This window comes from Carettochelys insculpta, chromosome 1 (genome assembly GCF_033958435.1).
Source record: "Carettochelys insculpta isolate YL-2023 chromosome 1, ASM3395843v1, whole genome shotgun sequence".
NCBI lineage: Eukaryota > Metazoa > Chordata > Testudines > Carettochelyidae > Carettochelys > Carettochelys insculpta.
This window is the reverse complement of record NC_134137.1, coordinates 311,194,155-311,218,216: the sequence shown is the minus strand read 5'-3', so window position 1 is coordinate 311,218,216 and position 24,062 is coordinate 311,194,155. Positions and strand designations below refer to the sequence as shown.

The window sequence follows — 24,062 nt, the reverse complement described above, 5'->3', positions numbered from 1 at the left end:
ATATGCATATGTCCATGTCATAGTAATTTATGTAGGTCCCCCCACCCCCTTCAGGCTCAGTAGGAAAGTACACAGTTGTCTGAATTCTGCACTGGACTGAAATAGCTCTCATATTCTTTTCTGTTTTGCTTTGTGGGGGAAAAAGTGGGAGTCTGTACAATGATTGTACCTGAACTTGTTGCTGTTGTACTGGGAGGGTGTCATGAACCAGCAGACCTCGCCCTGCTGGGGAGCTGTCAAGCCCTGCAGCACCTCAGAGCACCTTGTAGCTACTGTGAACAGCAAGTGCAGCCCCAGGCGAGGGAGCACCAGTCTTCTGTTTCTATCTCCTGTGGCCCTTCAGGAAAAGCCTGCCCCCACGGAGGGTGGCTTGGGAACTCACTGGTTGTGTGTGGATTCTGAGGCTCCCTGAATGCCCCCCTGCCTCCCCTGACAAGAGCTACCTCCAGTGCTGCACACCAGCCCAGTGTATGTCTGGAGACAGCTGCTTTGTTCCCTTCAGCCAAGATTTCTGCTCATCTGCTTTGAAGGCTATTGTGGCTGCACAGAAAATCTGCAGGGAGCTGCAGTTGGCTGCTCTGGTAGCAATTGATGAACACTGTTCTATCTACGTTGCTTTTTAATCCTAGTGGTCATCTTACATTGGCTTTATTTTCAAGACTATATTTGCTGGGAAAAGAGCTGCCAGGGAGCAGTTGTGAGATCTGGATGGGAGGGAGGGTGCAGGAGGGGGCCGTGGTTGAGGGATCTGGGTGGGAGATAAGGTACATAAGTGGGCTGGGGGCAGCTGTGGGGAGGTTCTGGGCAAGAGGAAGGGTGTAGGAACAAGGTGGGGGAGCTGAGGGGGTACTTAGCTCCATGCACTACTGCTACTGCCTTCCCTTCCCCATCAGGAGGAAAAGAAATGGGGAGAAACGCTCCCTGGACAGGCTTTTCTCCCACTCCTATCAGGCAGTTGTTTCTCCTCCCTACCCCGCACCCTCTTTTCATTGTGCATTGCCATAGTGTTTGATTTCTGTAATAGCTGATTGTATTTTTACTGTTAAGTTTTTTTTTTTTTAAAGGTTTTTTAACACTGGAGATAGCAAATGTCTGTTAGGGTGTGTTTAGATGACAAGTGTTCTTAGTTTTAGTTAAATATAAATAATTCCAGAATTTCATTTGAATAGGAGAATGGCCTATCTGACTGAAGGTTTTCCTTTTACCTCTCTCATGCAGCTGCACTGAGTGTAGGAAAATGAGAATGCTTCATGGGCTTCTCAATGACTATGCTGCAATTAAAAATGGTGGCTGGCCCTATGCAAGGTGACCAGGGCTTGGGATATGGGGCTTTTTCACTATGGTGTTAGCATTCAGGCTTGGGGTGGAGCTCAGCCTGTGAGATGGGGGGGTCCCAGAGCTTGGGCCACAAGCCAAAACAAAATATCTACACAGCAATGAAGCAGCCCCTTAGCCTAAGTCCTTTGAGCCCGAATCAGCTGGCATGGGCCTTCATTGGGTTTTTAATTGTAGTGTAGACATTGCCTCAGGCACACACGTGTTACATAACCATTGCAAGAGAAGTAGTATCTTGATAGGCTCAGCTCCTCTTTGTCCCTTGCTTCAGCATAACTACACCTAAGGATTTCTGTATCCTACCCACACTCTGTGCAAAGCAATTTCTTTTCTCTTGTCACTCCTCGTAACCCTGCAAAGGAAAAGGTAATTCCCTTAGCCTTTTGAATGTTTTGTTCCATCTGGTAATTGGTATATGTGATAATTAGAGCATTTTGGGATATGGTTACAGTGAAATTTCCCTGTGGCTGTGTCTACACTACAAAAATAACTTTAAGTTGAACATCTACATACACCCTGCATTGAAGTTTAAACTTTGAAGTAGGGCACTACTCCATTACCGGGAATGGAGTAAGGACCTCAAAGTTGGGCTCCCTACTTCCAACTTAACTTACAAGTAAGGGGAAATGTGTGTAGACTCTCTGCTGGCTACTTCGACGTAGTGTGTAACTTCAAAGTTAGTTCTTAGTATAGACACACCCTGTATGTCTGATAGCGGGCTCAATACATTGATGTAATCTGGGACACTTATTTATGTATTATTTTATATAGCTAGCATGATTCTAGAGTATACAAAAATAGCACTACTCCATTTAATTGTAATCAGGTTTCCGCTGTAGCTGAATTCTACTTTAAAGTTTCCACACACAGTATTTTAAATGTGGTTGATCATTACAGTAAATGAGAAATATTGAAATTTAGATGAGATTTTCCTGTTGAGTTCTTTATAGCCTGGATTCTCATGTGCTTGAAAATATGTAAAGTTATGGGACTGTACAAGTGTGTTATAGATCCTATATGCGGATTCTGTGGTAAAACAGAGAAATATTCTCCTTTCATAGATAGGAAGCAGCAAAATGGGTCTTACTGTAATGAAGTATGAATAACTGCTAGCACAACAATATTAGTACTGAGTTATTTATGGCTTTTATGGTGTTGCAGCCAGTAAAGCTGACATTTACTGAACTACGTATTGCCTGCAGTCTGAGTATCAAAATCATAGTTTCAATAATAGTAAGAATATGTACAAACATGGGTATTGGGATCAATAATTTTGATTATCTGAACTGCAAGTGTGAGTTAAGAGCTCGTACACAAGTACTATAGCTGAGTTACAATATTTCAATTACTTTATTATGGAAGAGTTGAACTGTGCATGGTATGTGGGAAATCAACTCTTATATTTCAGGGAGTTGGATTAATTAACTGCTTAATGGGATCAGTTAACAGTCCTTCCCCTACCTTGAATTTTATTGTACATCTGGCCAGATGGCATACCTTCTTTGTTTTCCTCTGAAGCATCACTAGTCAGCAAGCATGGGACCTGACTATAGAACTAATCTCATCCAGCCAAGGCCTCCCACTTCATTATTCAAATAGCTACCATACCCATGATGCATTAACCACGGTGCTGAATAGGGAAATTTCACAGCATTTTTGATAACACAATTTTGTACATTCTAAAACCAAGCAAACACTTCATGTGCACAGAAACACTGGTCTACAAGAAGCCTTCTCACATTCCCCAACATAATGTATGCTTTTGTGCCTTTGCTCTGCAGCTCTGTTAATACAAAATTTATGTAATACTTTTGCTTTTGGGTTTTAAGAATCTTGAATTTTTATAGTAATCCAGTAAGAGGGATAACAGTATTTCCTTATTTTTTAATTATCAAAACTTATTTTGTAGTCATAGAATATGCCCATGAAATTTTGTCAATCTGTAATTCAGAAGTTTTTGTCTAACATTAACTGTAAGTGCATAACAGTATGAAATTATTTAACAATACAAGCTATAGCTTTTTAGAAGCAACCATTGACATACAAATTGCCTTACCCATTTTGTTTCTTTGGTAAGCTACTGTGTACAGAGGGTAATCCCCTTTTTCTTATCATTTAGGTGACAAACAGCATGTTTGGTGCTTCAAGAAAGAAGTTTGTAGAGGGGGTCGACAGTGACTACCACGATGAAAACATGTACTACAGCCAGTCTTCAATGTTCCCACATCGGTCGGAAAAAGATGTAAGCTGAGCAAACATAACATTTTGGCCATTAATAATTGAATAATCTAATAAGATGTAGGAAATTTAAAATAAGGACAATGTCCTATACTCAAGGATATTTCTTTAAGCTGTAGCCCGTGTAAGTTTTTGTGGGTGTATGGGCCCCACAAGGAATTCAGATGAACTGTTGGGGTGCCCTACTTACAGTTTCTCAGCTAAAGATAAAGGTAAATTTTTTGTTCCCAAAGAAGTCCTAGGTGGATGGCTTGAATCCACTTTTTGTATTCAGTTATTTGAGAGAGATTAGGAGCATGGATAGCCCTAGCTATTACACAAGAACTATGTTTTTCTTTGTCCTGAGGGTCTTTGTGGCCCATTATTGAAGCATTATTCTCTAAATAAAACTACTCCTCCTTTCACTGGGGTGTGTCTACATGAGCCCCCTCCTTTTGGAAGGGGCATGTTAATGAGGGAGTTCAAAAGATGCTAATGAGACACTGCCATGAATATGCAGCTCCTCATTAGCATAATGGCGGCCGCAGCGATTTGAAAGTGGTGCTTTCGAATCCTGCACCGCCTGTGTAGCTGGGAGCCGTTTGAAACAACCCCCAAGTCTTCGAAAGCCTCTTCCTCCTGATTGTTTTGGGAAGAATGGGGCTTTCGAAGACTGGGAAGTCATTTTGAAAGGCCGTCAGCTACACGGGTGACGCGCGATTCTAAAGCGGCACTATTGAATCACTGTGGCTGCTGTTATGCTAATGAGGAGCTGAATATTCGTGGAAGTGTCTCATTAGCATCTTTCAAACTCCCTTGTTAACATGCCCCCTCCGAAAGGAGGGGGTCATGTAAACACACCCTGGGAGTGCTACCATATGCTTTGCTCCTTTGTGGCCAAATATACAGCTTGTTTGGAAGAGAATAGAAAAGGAGAGTGTAGGTTCTTACATCTGTGTAACTTCAGCTATTGTCTTGGAAGCTGTCCAAAGGGGTGGCATGAATGAGGTAACCGGATATTTTAGGAAGTTGCAAGGAATGTGAAAGAAGAGTTTGGGGCGGACTTGAAAAGTTACCCTAGTTCTGTGTTGTTCTCAAGGTAGGGGGTGAGCAGGTATGCATTCTGTGCACAGCATGATTAGGAACTTAAGCATCTCTGTTGGTTCTTCCATCACTTCCATCATCCACTCCTTGCTCATTAAAATTCATTCCTGGTTTTCTCTTCTCTCTGTTTTTATAATTTTCTTCTGAAGTCTGTCTCCATCCCCTGTGTTCTTGTTTTTTGGCTTCTGAGAATTAGAGCACCTCTCAAAAAAATGTCCTTCTCTTTGGTTGCTTCCTTATCTGGCGGAGGCACTGTGCTAGTTGGTAGGGGGTTCTCCTGAAGGCCACATCGTCAGAAGAGCAAGAAATAATAAACAGAGGCATGAATGTTAGTGCGCACACAGTATTGAATCATTGTAGTAAAATGCACCTATTTTTAAATATGAATCTGTTTCTCCCTATCCTTTGGTAAGCACACAGCTTGGCAAATCCCCTAGGCTTGAGAGGAAGTGGGTTGCTCAACATGGGGCAAAGGATTTAGATTTTTTTAAGTGGATTGCTGCAGACAACTGTGAACATTATTGTAAATTCTGCCACCGTTTTCTACAGGTGGGGGGTCATTGAAGCTCATGTTTGACTCCTGAGGGTATGCAGGGCTGCATCTCTTGCATGTGTATGGCTTCAGATCAGGTCCCTAAGCTCACCTGTTTGCTGCTCTGGTTCCTGCACAAGTGATTGCCGGTTGGCATGGGAAAATTTCCCATAACATGCCAGGAGCAGAGTAACTCGCCAAGGAACCAGTGACTTCTTGCTGTGCGTTAGCACACTGTTCGGCCACTCTGCTTAGCTGCACAGGGGAATGAACGTGAAGCACATTTAAGCAGTTAATTGTGTACACATCTATCCCTTCTCTCACATTAAGAATATGCAAAGTTAAGGACCGCTCAACTCCGTCTAACTGTGCATCCTCAATTCTGCTCACTAGAGCTCTCCTTTCCTGCATCACGTTTGCCAGAAAAGGGCTGCTGGGACTAGTCTGATTCTACCAGAGCGGAAGAGGTCCTGACTTGCTGCACTATTAGACGACCCTGTCGTGTGCTCCACGTTGTCCACCAACTTGACCTACTGGTCCATAACTTCATCCTCAGGGTTGAATCCATTAACTCCAGCCCCACTGAAGGTTCCACGGGGCTCTTGGTGGTGGATGTTAGGTCTTCACCGAGGATGGCATCCAGTTCTGGAAAGCATGAGAGTGACACTTTGACTGCCTTGTCTTCTGCTACACCTGCCTAAGCTATTTTATCTTTGCACAGCACTAATGTGTGTCCTGTTCATAGGGCTTATCCAACATGCCATGAGAAATCTTACCATGGGTATCAGTGTTCCTAAGTCTGGAGCAGAGCTGGGACTGTACAGCCTCCCATAGTACCAGCAGAGCCAAAAATCAGAGGTGCGATCTGAGCCGGACAGCATTTGCTGTGTGGAGCCTCCATAATCTGCTGGGAAGATGTGATGTGAATTGTCCACTTGGAGCAAATAGGAAGTAGAATTTCAAAAATTCTTGGACCATCAAATGGGGAAGGGTACATGCCTGTGTACCTCAATACAGAGCAGCAGAGTTCAGACTGCTGACCACAGTGATCAGGCTAGGCATTTCAAAACTTTTTCTGGAGTCTACACTGAGTGAGACTTTGGCTATATAACTTGCCACAAAATGCTCTACGCTTCTTGTCAAGATAGTTTTATTTTGTCAGCAAAGCAGGACGTTGTTGGTGGAAGGAGCATTGTGTAGGTAAGGCCTCAGTTGAAGAAAAGGGGTACATGAGAGTCTACCTAGAGTCTCACTAGGAAGTCCAGTTCTGGATAATCAACATTGAGATCTTCTAGCTGTGGAAGATTTCCATGTGAAGGTCACTGACTCAGCTGCCCACCTAGACAGTCTTAATTGGCTTGGTCTGCTGACTTCACGTAGAGTGGGGTGGTTTCTTCGGTCAGACTCCACTCTAGTCAGTTAATCCTTCTCTTTCCAAATTGGGTGCTCGTTGCTTGGGGTCAGTAGACCTTCACCTATGTCAACTGTTTTCAGAGGCCCTTCTGTGCTGTTGAGGTGAATGGAATATGCCACATGTAAAACTCTTTATAAATGCTATTACTTTGCGATTGCATTGGGGAAGTCAACGTGTGACAGAGTTGTCTGTTCTTCTAAAGACATTTTCTATACCTTCAAACATCTTGATCATCTTTTGACAACTCAGAATTCCGCTTGCAACAAAGGTGAATGATGATTGAATTGACAGTGTGGCTACTGCATCCAAACGGATGATAATTCTGATCCAGTATTAAGAGTTTTTGGTCAGAATAGAATCATCATCTTAGCCTATTCTTCTGAGGAGGAAAATATACACTGTCTGATGTTTTAATTACATGTTGTCTCACGGAAGTGAATTACATTGTCACTTTTAAGGCTCAGTGCAATATCAAGGCATTGTGGTGTACTCAAGATTACAGAATAAAAGGTGACACAATCTTCCACGGGCATGAATTGAATCCCATAAAATAAAGCTATTCAACCTCAGATACCCTCACTTTTCACAGACAAATCTTCATTTGCATCTTGTAATGACAAAAGAAAAACCTTTTGTGTTGTGTGAAATAGTTTTGGCAATAAATGCTCTTTTCCAATTTTGGGCCACATCACTTAGTTGTCATTTTTTCTCCCAGTTCTTTGACAAATAAAGGCTACAGACCAAAAAAGTCAGACACATCAGCATAATTGAGTGATTTGTTCAATAGTTTTGTCTGTCTAGAAAATCTGAATTCTATTATAGTTTTCAGTCCTCGTCTTCTCAAGACTTGATACTTTGCTCTATCCAAAATCGTTTTTTCAAAAGGTGATTATTAAGAAAGCAACTCTTATTTTAACAGAAGTTTTTATCGTATGGACATAGAAGGTGCATTATAGAAGGGAAGGGGTTGGAAGACACATGTGGCAAACAACAAAAATTATTTGCTTATGTTATAGTATGAGTCTGAGCTTTGAAAATGTTCCCTACCATATCCTTTTGTTACAAGCTATCTTAGAAGGGTTTTTGAACTGTTAATACCTTTTGGTTGGAATCTTTTGCTTGTAATACATTGAGAAGTAAAAGGGGGTTTGAGGTGGTCATACCACCTGACCATGGAGAGATGCTGTCAGTTAAAGATATGACCCATCCATTTAGAGTGCTGTATTTTCGATGCTGAAAGAAGTATGGAATGAAAGGCTGCTTTTTTTTCTTTTACTGAGTTTAACATGCATTAGCTTTTTTATGTGTGTTGCCATTTTGCTTTGAGATCAAAGGATTTGGGTTTTTAATATATATTTGGTGTTGCAGGCGACTTACAGACCCCATTGAGGTTTGGAGTGCCATTTCTGTAATCATGACTGTCACTTATAGATGCTTATGCTTTCAAAGCTATATAAATATGTATTAGTAATTTTGTTCCTTATCTTCCATTTATTCATGTTTCATTTTTATGGCTTAATATTTTTGATATTTTAAAGCTTTATCCATTAAAAATTTTGGGTCTTGGTTGTTTGGGAATAGAAACTTCTGCTTGCTTTGGTATAATATATTTTTCAACAGAGGATTTTTTTCAGGCTCTCACATGTAGTCTCTAGCCTTAAATCCCTGCCTTCTGCTGCTGCTACTGCTGCCACTTGATGGGATAATTAATGAAATGACAATATTTTGTTTCTTGAGAAAATATTTTTGAATGCCTTTAATGTTTGAAAGGCTTTTAGTAATTTTTTTAAAAGATAAATTGTTAATCTGCCAGATGTCACATTTAGGGTTGTGTATCAAAAGCATGCCCTAGGAATCCTCTGTGATTACAGAGAAGTACATATTGTGAGGTTGGGACTGGGTTTTATTAGTGTTAATTTAGATGATTAAAATAATTATTTAATCATGGATAAATGGTTTGTACCCGTGGATCAAATGGAAGGTTCATCTCTGGCAGAAACCAGATTAACATGATAGGTTTAATGTTAATAGAAGACGTGTATTTTCATAAACACTACAAATATATTTTAAAATAAAATTGTTTCAAACTAATTTCCCCTTCTTACCTTATGGAATTCAGACTTCAAGTTCCACTATTCCTATAACAGCTGATGATACGTCAAATGCAGAAAGCAGTGGGAATGGGATCCTGCTGTCGTGTGAGAAATCAGACTCCATTTTTCTCATATGTGAAAAAGCTTTGTGAACATGTTAGGAGAGGAAGAAGAGGTGTACTGCAATCATTTGACAACAGTCTGTGGAAATTTCTTGCTGGACATCAGAACAGCTGTACTGAACTAGACCAGTTGTCCAGCTGCCTTGCTGAATAGCCTGTCTTCTGAAAGTGGCCAATACCAGATGCTCCTGAGGGAATGAACAGAACAAGTAATTAAGTGTCCATTTCCTGTAATGTACTCCCAGCTTCTGATGAGCAGAAGCAAGGGACTGTCAGAGCACGGTATTGCATCCTTGCCTGTTTTAATAGCCTTTGATGAACCTATCTTCCAGCACCTTACCTAGTTCTTTTTTTAAAGGCTTCTCTAGTTTTAGCCTTCACAACATCCATGGCAAGGAGTTCCATAACTTGACTATATGTTGTGTAAAGAAGTACTTCCTTTTGTTTGTTTCAAACTTTACTATTCATTTAATTGCATGAACCAACCTCCTCCAACCAACCCCACATACCCCCATGGCCCTAGTTTGTGTGTTTATATGAAGGAGTAAAATTTCCTTATGTACTTCCTCTGCACCAGTCAAGATTTTATAGACCCTTCGTTATATCCCATCCCCTTAGTAATCTCTCTTCCAATCTAAAAAATCCCATTCTTTTTAATCCGTCTTCACATGGAAGCTATTCTTTACCCATAATCATTTTTGCTGTCCTTCATACCTTTTCCAATCGTAATAGATATGTTTTTGAGACGAGGTGTTCAGATATGCACACAGTATTCAAAATATGCTTGTACCATGGATTATAGAGAATTGTGATATTTTCTCTTTTTTCCTATTGGTTCCTAGCATTGGTAGCTTTTTTGACTGAAACTGAACATTGAGTGGGTATTACCAGAGAACCATCTGCAGTGACTCCAAGATCTTTCAGTGTTAACAGCTCATTTAGACCACCGTAATTTTGTTTGTATAGTTGGGATTATATTTTTTCGATGTGCGTTACTTTGCACTTAGCAACATTTGAATTTCATGTGCCATGTTTTTACCCATTCACCCAGTTTTGTGACATCCCTTTGTATTTCCTTACAGTCTGCTTTGGATTTAACTATCTTGACCAGATATAAACATCCATTGTGTAATTTTTTAAAAGAAAAATGTGAAGACATTGTAACAATTATAGCGTGAGTTTGTAAAGCAGTTGCTATAACTTAAAAATTGCTTTCATAATCAGTTCACACTGTAGGTTTAGAATTTTTGAATTTACAGAATGTGTAGTGTAGTGTTTTACATGTATACTATCTGTTGGCCTTTTGACCGGTCTGTTTTGGGCATGTAAAGAGAAACGAGTCTTAATTCGCTGGAGAGAAGAACAAGTATTCATGTTTTGTGCTTTATACTGTCCTTCAGTTTCCAGAGAGGGAGGAAGTAAAATGCATCTGAGTCACATTTTAAGAAATTACAGGTAATTTTTATTTTACAAACTGGAATGTACATAGTAAAGGAAATACAGGTCAAACCTCTGTAATCCGGAATTCTTTTCTGACAGACTCTATAATCTGGCATAATTGTAGTTAGTTGAATGATCACTTATGGGTGTGGCCAAGTTTCCCATGGTCCCATAAAATTTGTTTGATAGCCACCAGTCCTGGCTCTGTGTTCTGTGCTGTTGTTTAGCTGTAATTTACCCCAGATGTCGTCTTAGTGCCCAGTAAGAAGTGGAGGTGTTGGTAATGTGCTAAAAAAGTTGACCTTCCGTCATCCAGCAGATTCTCTCATCCAGCACTGGTCAGGTCCTTAGGGTGCTGAATGAGAGAGGTTCAACTGTGGTTGATTATACCACCAAAAACTGATTTTTTCTATCAGAAAACTGGTGATCAATAATTTTTGTTCAACAAGTTACAAGTAGGCTTGAAGGGAATAGGTTTTTATTAGTAGTTGTCTTTCACCCTGCATGCACAAACCAATGAAAAAAGCTTTTGATCAATTAAAACAGAAATATACAGCTAGGCAAAGTAAGAAAAATGCAGCTGGAGAATTTCAGAGTTTATCAACATCACAAGTAAATATCCTTAAATCAGTCTGTTCCATCAATCTGTTTTATCAGCCTATTCTTAACCACTGATTGATAGCATCTTCCATAATACAGGTTTCACCTTCCTGAACCGGGAGCAGGGGACCACCCATTGGTCGGAACCAATGTTGTTCTGAGAGTGCCAGGCTAGGGAGGTCTAACCTGTACCAAATTGCAACTTTCGACCTATTAATAAAATGAAAGATAAGAAGATTACAGATCTAGTTTATCTGTGTTAATTATCTGTTGGCATGACTTCTAATTTTGTTAAATGATTAACATTGTGGGTCACCCTTTAAAACTGTGATTCGTGTACTTTGTGTAGTCCAAATGATACCTGTTGTGCTGTATAAATAACAAACAAATTAACACAGATAGAGAATGATCTGTGTTCGTACACATCTGACTAACAAGGTAATTATCACTTTTTCTCTTGTGTTTAGAAATCCATTGGTCTGGATATTAGTGAATTTAAGCTTGCTCATTTTACCATTTTTGAGGCACTGTAGGTCTCCCCTTCTCCCTCTGAGTTCACTGTACTGGACTAATACAGCACTTCAATGACCACAGCTTCCAGTGAGCAAGCCGACACTGCAGTGGTACATTGATGCACACTGCCACTACAGTTTGTATACTGGGGAGGTACTGTGCTGATGGGGAACCACTCTCCTGTCAGCATAATTACTCCACCTTGGAGAGAAATGTAAACTGTTGGTAGAAGAACGTCTCCTGCCAACATAGCACCAACATGGACCACATGAAATTTGCGTTGCTCAGGGTTGCAGAAAAAGGCTTTCTCCTCTTCCCTGCTCCCTGATAGACCAACTTAACTGGTAGTGTACACGTGTGCACTACTTCTGTGTAGCAAAGGCTCTTTAGCTTCACTGCTTCATCAGTTATCTTTAGAGCACGATCGTTTCAAAAATTTCTGAGGAACTTTCAAATAAATGTGCATGCAACTTTTTCAGAGCTGATGTTATCAAGCCTAGAGAATTTTTTTTTTTTTTTTGCAATGTATATAATAGACCCTAGTTCATCAACAAGTATGGAAAGGCAATAGTTATCTACTCAGTTGTTTCTTGACAGAATGTGTTTAATGCAGATCATCTAAATCTGGAATTAGTGAGGAGTTTAATTGGCCCTCACAGTTGTTTTAGGGAGTGAAGAGTGTTTTGTAAGATGACTTGTATTATAGGCATTTGAAGATTTAAATTTCTTTACACAAGTAATACAAGACTGACTTTTTTTCTTTCAGTTGTTGTAGTCTTTGCTGCTTCCTGTTGAGTTTTTTATTTTAAATTGTGCAGCCGGCAAAATCTCTGTTTTTTGTCAATTGATGTGAGAAGAAAGTAGCCTTGTATTTGATGTTTGTCTAAAGAATTGGCTTTTCCAACAGATTGGTATCTTCAGTGTACAGTCCAGTGAAGGCCTATGTTTATGACAGAAAATTAATTAGTAATTGTTTATTTTCTCTTTGTTGCTCAAAGCCATTCCACGTAATAATCTATGACAGCAGGTAGGCTGTACAGTTGTCTGTTCTTTGCTTTATTTTTAAAATAACACTTGGAACAATGGATTTCTGATTGATGTTTCAGGTTATTACTAAAATATGGATGGTGATGATCCTTGAGCCTAAGGTTAAATATTTCTGTAAAATGTAGATGAGTTTAATGAAGTCAAATATGTTAGTTTATCATGAAAGGTACATTTGCTAATAAAGGACTCCTCATGCCTTTACAGCTCACCAGAAGTTTTGGTAAAATACAGCTGTTAAACGTCTTGTATATATTAACGGTACATACCTATCATGCCATATTAAACAATTTGTAATTGAATTGTACTGTTTTTTAATTGCTACCATCTCCTGAACATTACATCTAGTAGTTGTCATTAAGTTTAATATTTGCTTATGTTTCCTGTCCATTTTGTCCTAAACTTTAACCACACATTCCCATTTTCTCCTTTTGTGGTGCAGACACTGCTTTTAGACATTTTTTTTAATGGCAATCAATATAGATAACTTAAACTGTTCAAAATTAAATCACTATACAAGTGAAGAATTGTATTAATTAGGATCAGAGTTTGAAGTCAACATTAGAAATACAATTCTTGATTCTTTATTGTGATGTTATAGAATCATAGAACACTAGGACCGGAAGGGGCCTCGAGAGGCCATCGAGTCCAGTCCCCTGCCCTGATGGCAGAACCGACCACTATCTACACCATCCCTGATAGACATCTATCTAATCTGTTCTTAAATATCTCCAGCGAGGGAGATTCCACAACCTCCCTTGGCAACTTATTCCAGTACTTGACCACCCTGACAGTTAGGAACTTTTTCCTAATGTCCAACCTAAACTTCCCTTGCTGCAGCTTAAGTCCGTTGCCTCTTTTTCTCTCCTCAGAGGCCAAGAAGAACAAGTTTTCTCCCTCCTCCTTATGACACCCTTTAAGATATCTGAAAACCGCTATCATGTCCCCCCTCAATCTTCTCTTTTCCAAGCTAAACAAGCCCAATTCTTTCAGCCTTTCTTCATAAGTCATGTTCTCCAGACCTTTTATCATTCTAGTTGCTCTTCTCTGGACCTTCTCTAATTTCTCCACATCTTTCTTGAATTGGGGTGCCCAGAACTGGACACAATATTCCAGCTGAGGCCTAACCAGCGCAGAGTAGAGCGGTAGAATGATTTCTCGTGTCTTGTTCACAACGCACCTGCTAATGCATCCCAGAATCATGTTTGCTTTTTTTGCACTGTTGGCTCATATTTAACTTGTGATCTACTAGAACCCCTAGATCCCTTTCTGCTGTACTTCTTCCTGGACAGTCTTTTCCCATTCTGTATTTGTGAAACAGATTATTCCTTCCTAAGTGCAGCACCTTACATTTATCTTTATTAAACTTCATCCTGTTTACTTCAGACCATTTCTCCAATTTATCTAGATCATTCTGAATTTTGACCCTATCCTCCAAGGTAGTTGCAACCCCTCCCAGCTTGGTATCATCTGCAAACTTAATAAGCGTACTTTCTATGCCAATATCCAAATCATTTAATGAAGATATTGAACAGAACGGGTCCCAAAACAGACCCCTGCGGAACCCCACTTGTTATGCTTTTCCAGCAGGATTGAGCACCATTAACTACTCCTCTCTGGGTACGATTAGCCAGCCAGTTATGCACCCACCTTATTGCAGCCCCATTTAAGTTGGACTTGCCTAGTTTGTCGATAAGAATATTATGTGAGACCGTATCAAATGCTTTACTAAAGTCTAGGTATACCACATCCACTGCTTCTCCCTTATCTACAAGTCTCGTTATCGTGTCAAAAAAAGCTATCAGGTTGGTTTGACATGATTTGTTTTTTACAAAACCATGCTGGCTGTTCCCTATCACTTTACTACCTTCCAAGTGCTTGCAGATGACTTCCTTAACTACCTGCTCCATTACCTTTCCTGGCACAGAAATTAAGCTGACTGGCCTGTAATTTCCTGGGTTGTTCTTATTCCCCTTTTTGTAGATGGGCACTATATTTGCCCTCTTCCAGTCTTCTGGAATCTCTCCTGTCTCCCATGACTTTCCAAAAATGAGAGCTAACGGCTCAGCTACCTCTTCTGTCAGCTCCTTGAGGATTCTAGGATGCATTTCATCAGGCCCTGGTGACTTGCAGACATCTAATTTTTCCAAATGATTTTTAACTTGTTCGTTTTTTTTTTTTATTTCAAAAACTAACTCTGCCCCTTTTCCACTAGCATTCACTATATCAGGCATTCCTTCAGACTTCTCTGTGAAGACCGAAACAAAGAAGTCATTAAGCATCTCTGCCATTTCCAAGTTCCCTGTTACTGTTTCTCCCTCCTTACTGAGCAATGGCCCTACCCTGTCCTTGGTCTTCCTCTTGTTTCTAATATATTTGTAAAAGGCCTTCTTGTTACCCTTTATGCCTGTAGCTAGTTGGAGCTCATTTTGTGCCTTAGCCTGTCTAATTTTACTCCTGCATTCCTGTGTTGTTTGCCTGTGTTCATTCTTTGTAATTTGTCCTAGTTTCCATTTTTTATAGGATTCCTTTTTTAGTTTGAGATCATGCAGGATCTCCTTGTTAAGCCAAGGCGGTCTTTGCCCATATTTACTATCTTTCCTACATAGGGGAATAGCTTGTGTTTGGGCCCTTAATAATGTCTCTCTGAAAAACTGCCAACTCTCCTCAGTTGTTTTTCCCCTCAGTTTTGACTCCCATGGGATCTTACCTACCAGCTCTCTGAGTTTACCAAAATCTGCCTTCCTGAAATCCATCATCTCTATTTTGCTATTTTCCCTCCTACCAGTCCTTAGAATTGTGAATTCTATGATTTCATGATCACTTTCACCCAAGCAGCCTCCCACATTCAAATTCTCGACCAAGTCCTCCTTATCTGTTAAAATCAAATCCGGAACAGTTTCTCCCCGGTGGCTTTTTCAACTTTTTGGAATAAAAAATTATGTCCAATGCAGTCTAAGAACTTATTGGATAGTCTGTGCCCTGCTGTATTAGTGTCCCAGCATATATCTGGATAGTTAAAGTCCCCCATCACCACCAAATCCTGGGCTCTGGATGATTTTGTTAGTTGTTTAAAAAAAGCATCATCCACCTCTTCCACCTGGTTAGGTGGCCTGTAGTAGACTCCTAACAGGACATCACCCTTGTTTTTTACCCCTCTTAAACTAACCCACAGACTCTCAACACGTCCATCTCCTATGTCCATCTCCACCTCAGTCCAAGTGTGTACATTTTTTATATATAAGGCAACACCTCCCCCCTTTTTTCCCTGTCTGTCTTTCCTAACCAGGCTGTAGCCTTCAATACCAACATTCCAATCATATGTATTATCCCACCAAGTTTCCGTGATGCCAATGATATCATAGTTGTATTTATTTATTAGCACTTCCAGTTCTTCCTGCTTATTACCCATACTTCTTGCATTGGTATATAGGCATCTTAGATATTGATTTGAACTTCCCCCCAGTTTTTTCTTGGCCCTCTTTTTACTCTGATATTGTTGCCCATGCTCCCTCCTACTTCCGACCCATCTCCCAGGTTTCCATGTTCTCCACTTACCTGCAGGCTTTGCTCCCCTGTCCCCGGCAAACCTAGTTTAAAGCCCTCCTCACCAGGTTAGCAAGTCTGTGTCCGAATATGGTCTTTGTTGCGCTATTATGTTTTTTTCAGTAGTGCAAAAGGGCTTTAAATTAATTGGCTCTGGTCATCTGTGCATTCCTCCAGTGGTGTAGAGAGCTCTAAAACTTATTACATAATCTAGAATAACAAGTAGGGAAAATGGGAGGGGCATGTGGTGTGGTCAAATCATTTCTGTGATCTGGCTGTTTTTAGGTGTGGGGACCAGTCACTCATGACCACAAACAATTAGGACTGCTTTACCTTAGATATGAGATCTAGTCAGAGCTCTGGCTGGTCCAAGAATAAGAGTGGAAAAACACAACTTGATACCACCTTCACCCATATGCCTAGCCGCACTCTCTCGTATCTACATCATGCTTAGATTGGTCAAATCAAAACTTTCACTGTATTAGAGTTCTTTCTGCCATGCAGATGTACCATGATCCCATCTGTTTCTCTCAATAAGAGAAAAGGCCGTCACATTTGAATGTCAAATAAAACTTACTGTTTATGCCCTCCTCAGAGGATCGGTAATAGATGAAAGCAACATTACAGTGTGTTTACACACACACGCAACATTGGTACGTAATCTAGTAATATTCTTGAGTATCCAGGCTACCAGAAGCCCTTTCAGTGTCTATTTTAAGAGGCCAGAATTTCAATACTAATGGGATCATGTGAGTTAATCCAAGAGTCACTAAACTCTTATGCTCCAGCAAGACATCTGAATCTTTTGATACTCTCTTCATAACTAGGTTCAAAGCCACAAACTGTGTGTATTGTTTGTATACTTTGTTGGACTTTAAATATTGTTGGAGACTCTTTTTGTATTGGAAACTCTGTGGCATTGTTTCCAAGGCATCCTTCTTACCAGAAAACTCTTTTTCTGCCAGAGAATTATGAATTTAAGTAATAAATGTTTACCCTCCATCTTGAATCCACATCAAATAGCCCCTGACTCCGAGATCAGCCAGCAGTAGATGAGTTTTCAGTTACCACAAGAAAAACAAAAAGAGAAGGAAATAATCAAAGTTATAGTAGTGTATAGTCTTCATTCAGTTTACCCACTTTCCAAAGAAGAAGATGGGTAAGACCAAAAAAGTACTCATTTATCTTGGATGGGGTTATTGAGGCTCGCTTGTCACATGTACCTTACAGAGGTGAGTAATTTAAAACAAAATGTTCAGTAGTAATATGCTTATATTCCATTATTTTGAATAGTGAAGGTTTGCGCTAAGTGGTCTTACAGGTTGTGGGGATGTGTTCATTAAATTCAGACCATAGGGACCAATGAATAATTTTTCTGAGCTTCTTGTTTACATGTTTGTATATTTTTTTCTTCCACAGCGAATTTAATAATATATATTATTTGTCTTTGAGGCCACAAGTACCAAAAATGGCCTCCTGCAGTGTGTGGAATGCATCCCCTCTAATTTTTCTGCCTGAAGAAAAAAAATTTTATAACCTTGTCATTCAGATACACACATCTTAGGGATGTTTGCAGGGGCTATTTCCTTACTGATGATTTGAGAATCACAAAATGCAGTCTTGTCATCCCTTGCATTTTCAGTAACCAGAATTCCATAAGAATTTCCCCTATCTTTTACTTGATCAGTTTCTTATAATCAAGTTCAAGTTCAGCTGTGTACTTCAGCATGTGCCAATAATTAATGGATTTAAATTGAGCTGTTCACATGTTTAAACTTAAGTGTGTGCTTGCTTACTTTGCTGAACAAGGGCCCTGATCTCCAACTTGGTGCCTGTAGGACCTAGGTTAAATTGAGCTTTATTTTGAGAATTCAAGAAGTAATCCTTTTTAATAGCATACATTATTGTCTTGTTAACTCTTTGCTAAACCAAGTTCAAGTGAAGTATGGAGCAATTCAAAGCCATAATTATGAATTAATGAGTCATTCTAAATAGGCAATGTATGTTGAGTGCCAGGAACTGGGTAGAACGTTTGTTTTGATCTGAAAGATGAAAAAAGATGGCAAAAAATAAGATTCTAAACAGCTGTTAATGGGACTGTCACATGAAAAATCCGTCTGAGACACGTTCCTAATTGCATGGGAATTGGTCGTCTCAGGATAGACCACAGACCAAACAAGAAGCACCTAGGCTATAAAGCATTTCTATAAAAGTCCATACTACCACTATATAACATACAAAAACTGTAATATGCAACTCTTATGCCATTTATGTGAGAAATACAACTTCTTTTCAGTCAGGAACAGGCTTATGAAAAATAAGAGCGCTTGTTCCTGTTTTTTGGGGTGAGATATAAGTGTTGGAAGATTAAATTTAGCCAGATATCCTCTGGGTGAGTTGGTATCTTGGATGTCCTCAGTAAGGATTTCACATCAACTCATAATTAGTTGAGCTACACTCTACCAAACGAGTACATTGCTATTGGCCCACTGGTCATTTTTTATTCTCTTTCCACCCTGTTCTCAGGCCAACATACTTGAGATATTTTTCAAATAACAGTTCATTATGCAATACATATAATTACTTTTGAAATTGTTCAAAAACGTTGTCTTCCCAAGAGTTATTCCTTATTAAGCTACGATATTAGATATAGCTCCTTTATCTTTTATTGTAATGTTTTATTCTTAATCTTTGTACCAGTAGTTTACTGGCATAGAAGTGATACCTTTCAATAATTTGTTCAGTACTTCTCCAGTTTTCCTTATTTCAAAACATAATTAATTGTAAGTGCTATGCATAGTTTGATAGTCAATGCCTTAATTATGTTATGTGTATCGGTTAGCAGCTATTCATGTTCATATTTTCTTATAAAAACGTGTCACCTGTACTCTTCATTAACAGATTTTCTGGAATCTGCCTTTCAGCTTAATTGTTTGACTCCTCTTCCCCATGAATGTTTTTAAATGCTGAATTGAGTCCTCTTAAACTTTTGGACTAGCTCTAATTTATACTGATTTTCTGTGACCTTCTTTAGTCATCAGTGTGAATTTTTGTTTGGATGTCTTATAAACAAATTCTACTCCAGGCTCTTCTTTTAATGTCACATCTTTGTCTGAGTTGAAATGCTGTTTTTTGTTCTCTTGTATTTTTTCTTTTGCAAAGGAATTGTGATTTGTTAGGCTTCACTTATGTCACATTCCTGGATTTGACAACTTTTATACACTAGTGAATTTTAACGGATGTCTTATTTCCCCTATCTGCATTCCTAAAATGACTGCACTGCTCTGTAAACCTATCCCTTTGTGTACTGAATGCAGGTAGCTTATGTTTTGCTGGTTCCAAGCTTCCTTAACATTTTTCCTATTTTAAATCAGTTTTGTTATTAGTAAAGGGTAGATGCAGAGTTGTTTTGTTTTTCTGCCTAGAGTCTTTCTCTTCTGAGTCTATTAAATTGTCCTGTGCGTGCCATGAAAGATTTCTCTAGTAGCGCGCAAGGTTGCATTTGTTGTCCAATAAGCAACTGAATAGGATGCTTAAAGACACTGAAATGAAGTTGATATTAACATCAATATGATATTACAAACTTTGGGTAACAATTTTTATAGCAATGAAGTATCTATGTTTGGCCTTTTAGTAACAACCTTGTTTGTTTTTTAAATATATAGATGCTGGCATCACCATCAACATCAGGTCAGCTGTCTCAGTTTGGGGCGAGTTTATATGGGCAACAAAGTAAGTACACTGTTGATTACTGATGTACTTGTTTTATGAAGTATGGATGTCTCCTTTTTACATCTTGAGGAAGAACATGCATATTATTTTTTCTGTTAATTCTGTTAGAGAGGTTTCACGTCCTTCATGCGTGTGACTAATGCCTGATACATTGTAGGAATAGGTGATTAGTGTTTGTTTGCATTTTCCATTATTTGATGTTCTATGATTGCTAAATATATCGCCTAAAATATTCTGTAATTGAACATGGTATAAAGAATATCTGTTGTTTAGCTATAACTTCTAAAAAGGGAACTAAGAAAATAAGCCAAAACAAGCCTAGTTTTCCAAAGAACAGGTACAGAATCAAGTGAAGAGCTTTTTTTTTAATGTGGCATTGAGTACCCACAAAAGGCAAATTTTTGAATTTGGTGATTTTTTTAATTTTGTAAAGTGTGAGGTAGTAAATCTGGGGAAAATATATAGGGATAATAATTACTTCACCTGCCCACCCCCCCTTTTTTCTTTTTTTCTCTGCATCTGTTAAAAGTTAACAACTGCAGAAAGACTAGTTATGTGCTCAACAAAAGAATTTTAAGTGTTTACCACCTCTTTTGTACACTTGGTTGGAATTTTTTACTCAATTTCCATTGGCAGTTGTGTAAATTTGAAAAGCGTAATCTAGGACAGGGGGTGGACATCTTAAAAAAGAAGGGGGAAAAAAAAAGTGACCCAACAGGGTTAGCTCCTAGTTGGCTGCCACCACTAAATTTACTGGCACATCTTCAGGTATTGGGTTGCAACTCTCATTGGCAATCTTGGCCAGTGAGAGCTGCAGTCATGCAATACCTGTGGAGGCACAGGTAAATGCTTCCAACTCTGTCTGTCAGGTACTAATCCTGGCAGACCTGGTATTTGCCCACCCCGTTCTAGAGTATTTTAGCAAGTGACATTTTTAGCTGGACAGTACAAAAGTATTCTCGCCTAGAAGATTCAGTCTTTTTGGTACACTATTAGTTTTCCTTCTGAATAAAATTGAGGCTCTGATAGTGAGAGTGGTTACCCCATAGGTTGTTGGTGAGTAATGTAAGACATATTGCGATGTTCAGTCCAGTTATTTTTTTTTTCTTTAAATCAATTTCCAGGCCATCTCAGAGTAAAACCTTATGCTCACTTTGGCTGTATCCACACAGCAGCATCATTTCAAAATAAGCTAGTCCAGAAGAGATTTTCCAGAATAGTTTGTCTAAATAACTCATCTACACAAAAAATGTATATCAAAATAGCATGTCTGTACACATAGAGGCTATTTCAGATTAGAGCCCTTGGACACACTATAGCTTATTTTGAAGGAGCCTCTATTCCCTGTCTACACAGCCCCTATACCGAAATATCTCTCTTTGGAATAGACTTTATTCCTCAGAGTGAGGTTTACCAAATTGAAAATAAGCCATCTGGTATTGAAATTATTTCAAAATAGCAGTTGTCGTGTAGATACTCTCAAAGTTATTTCAGGATAGCATCTGTTGTGAATTAATTTCGCTGTTGTAGGCACACCCTTTGGGGCCTTAATCTGGCATGTTGAGACTCTTAAACTCCAGTATCTTTATGACCTGGGGCTGTAGCTACCTTTGTACCTTTTTATCTATTCATTTGTAGTGTTACTCATTGTGCCCATTTAGCCCCACAGATTATCTAATATATTTTTCTTAACAAGCTAATATTTCAATCAGTTCTAGCTGTGAAGTTCCTGAAGTGCAATCTAGTTTAAGTGGTGTCATGCTTAAAGTAGAAGCTAGAAGATAATACTAGAACAAGCTTCTGTTTCTTCCCAAAGTCTGGAATTTGGGAGCGGGGGAAGCCATGCTTTGAGCTAGTTGCTGCTTAAGCATTATAATGTTGTTTGGAAGAATGAAATTAATAATGGCAACATATTTAGCATTGGTGTAGGGACATTTGGTTTGTTAGCCATCTTAATGTGACTTGTTCTGGAAAGGGATGACCCAGATGCACATTATTGTAGATCTGAGTTAAAAGCCATATGGAGGCACACAATTAACCTTTTATTTTTTTCTTCATTGGTCAACTGAAATCAACCAAACCTACTAAATCTTTTAAAAATTATTAAGCATATTAACAAGGAACAGTAAAAGAGACAGAAAAAATAGATTTAGGTTGGCCCATTCAGCAAATATTCCAACTCTCCACAATTTCCAGCTATTTTTTATATCTGAATATATGAAAACCAATAGGCCATGTCTACACTTGCGCAAAACTTTGAAATGACCATGCTAATGGCCAAATTGGAGAGTACTAATGAGGTGCTGAAATGAATATTCAGTGCCTCATTAGCATTCTGTCAGCCATGGCACTTCTAAAGTGTTGCGTTTCACTTGTGCAGCTAGTCTTCGGGGGGAGCTGCAAATGTTGAAATGTCAGCTGATAGGAATAAGAGGATTTCGACCTTTGCAGGGTCCTTTTGAAAAGAACCCCCGCGTAGACAAGTCGCATGCGAGTGAACCACGTAACTTTCGAAGTGCCACGTCTGACAGCATGCTAATGAGGTACTGAATATTCATTTCAGCACCTCATTAGTATTCTCTGATTTGGCCATTAGCATGGTCATTTCGAAGTTTTGCCCAAGTGTAAACGTAACCATAGAGTTTGATCCTCCAATTCTTATTATAAATTCTGTGACTAGATATTAACCATCTGGAGGACTGGCTACATTGTGGTCTCCAATATATTAGGATTAAGGTTTTCCACTGAAGTGTTTTGTTGTTTTTGTTTTTGTTTTTTTCCGACCTTATTTTTAACCCAACTATATACAAGTTATATCCAAACTCTTGATCAATAGTGCTTCATTAATTAACTTTCATATGAGCACTTCCGATGAGATGTGATGTCCCCAAATGCTTACGAAGTTCGGTTTTGCATTGTGAAATGCGTTTCTAAATCAGTTACTTAGAGGTCTACTTTACCACCCTGCTAGGAAACCAGTGAACCAGTTTGAGGAATATTTTCAGCTGCACTGTTATGTTTGCTAGTTTTGTTTCCCCAAAATGTTTTATTGTATTTGGATGTAATTATGAAATTCTCTTCACATTTAAAGAAGAAAGAAAAAGGTTGTATGATTCTCTCTTGAATCATAACAGCATTTGAAAATGTCTTCAGAAAGTGTTTCTCTACAGGGTATTTTTGTCCCAATTTGTTTTAAGTAATGTGAATTTCCATTTTATTTGTCTTTCAAACTGAAATGCTTTCTTTATTTGCTGTATACACTCACACATTTATGGCAAAGCATTTGTGTTGAATCTGATAATATTTAACACCTAGTATAGCATTTGCATTAATTCTTCATTTGTATGAATGAACAGTTAAAATTTCCCTTTTCTTTTATTTCAGAACATTAGACTTAATTGCAGATACTTAATATCTGTAATCAAGAAGGAGCACTTTATTCTTGACAGAAAAAAATCTAAACATATTGAAAACTAATTTATTAATATTTACATTAAAGATGTTTGTACTATTTTGGATGAGAAGTGTTTTAAACACAGCACCAAGTGTGGGTCGTCTTATTAAATCAGTTTCATTAACAGACATTTCCAATAAAGTTCTTCAAAATACCTTTCTGAAAATGTAGCTTTTAACTGAAATTTTTACATCAATTTAAATGGACTATATTTAATGTATATATTGTATACGTAGCCTATTCTAGAAAAAATATATTTCTTATGTTGTGGGGTAGTCCAGTTATAACCATTGCTCTTTGTCACACACACATTTCTGTTGAACTATTGTGTTTTTAAAAATAGATGTTTTCCTACTTTCATTTTTTAAAATGCTCTAATGAAGAGCCATGCAGACTCAGCCAAATATGTTTTTAAACGCTTACATAAAATATTATTTAACTTAGCCTGTTTGTTCTAAAAATCTAATAACAAACAACAAAAAGTCTTAAAAACAATATTGAGACACTTCAATGAATAATTAGTCTTGTTTTTGCTTACATAATTAAAGCTTTCAAAATACAAAGTGAGAGTCAGAAAACTTTTTTTAGGGTTTTAAAGTTACATTTCAGCACTGAATGTAATAAGCCAGTCACAACATGAAACTTGCAAATTGCTAATTATAAAATTAGAACTATAATACTGCAGAGTTCAAATATCAATGGAAATGCAATTTTGATAGTGCTCGTAGAATACAAAAAGCTTGCAAATAAAAAGCCTTTTTCTGAAAATTACAGGAACACAACATATTTGATATAACTGAGTTTAGATCATGTAAATAGAGACTTTATTTTTACTGCATTTTCTTGCAGCATTACCCTAATTTTTTTTTGATTGTCAAATTAGATTAAGTTCCCATCTACACTAGATGGATAACAG

The 24,062-nt window shown here is 38.5% G+C and overlaps 1 protein-coding gene across 2 annotated transcripts in view; it reads left to right on the top strand.

Annotated features, from left to right (window-relative positions):
- Window positions 1-24,062, top strand: part of CNOT2 (CCR4-NOT transcription complex subunit 2) — a 151,052-nt gene that overhangs the window by 85,654 nt on the left and 41,336 nt on the right. For both annotated transcript variants that reach the window (XM_075012906.1, XM_075012897.1), the window contains 2 exons: window positions 3,455-3,577; window positions 19,626-19,692. In XM_075012906.1, coding sequence (XP_074869007.1) covers window positions 3,467-3,577; window positions 19,626-19,692 — 178 coding nt within the window. In that variant the 5' untranslated portion in view covers window positions 3,455-3,466. The remainder of the gene's footprint in view (window positions 1-3,454; window positions 3,578-19,625; window positions 19,693-24,062) is intronic.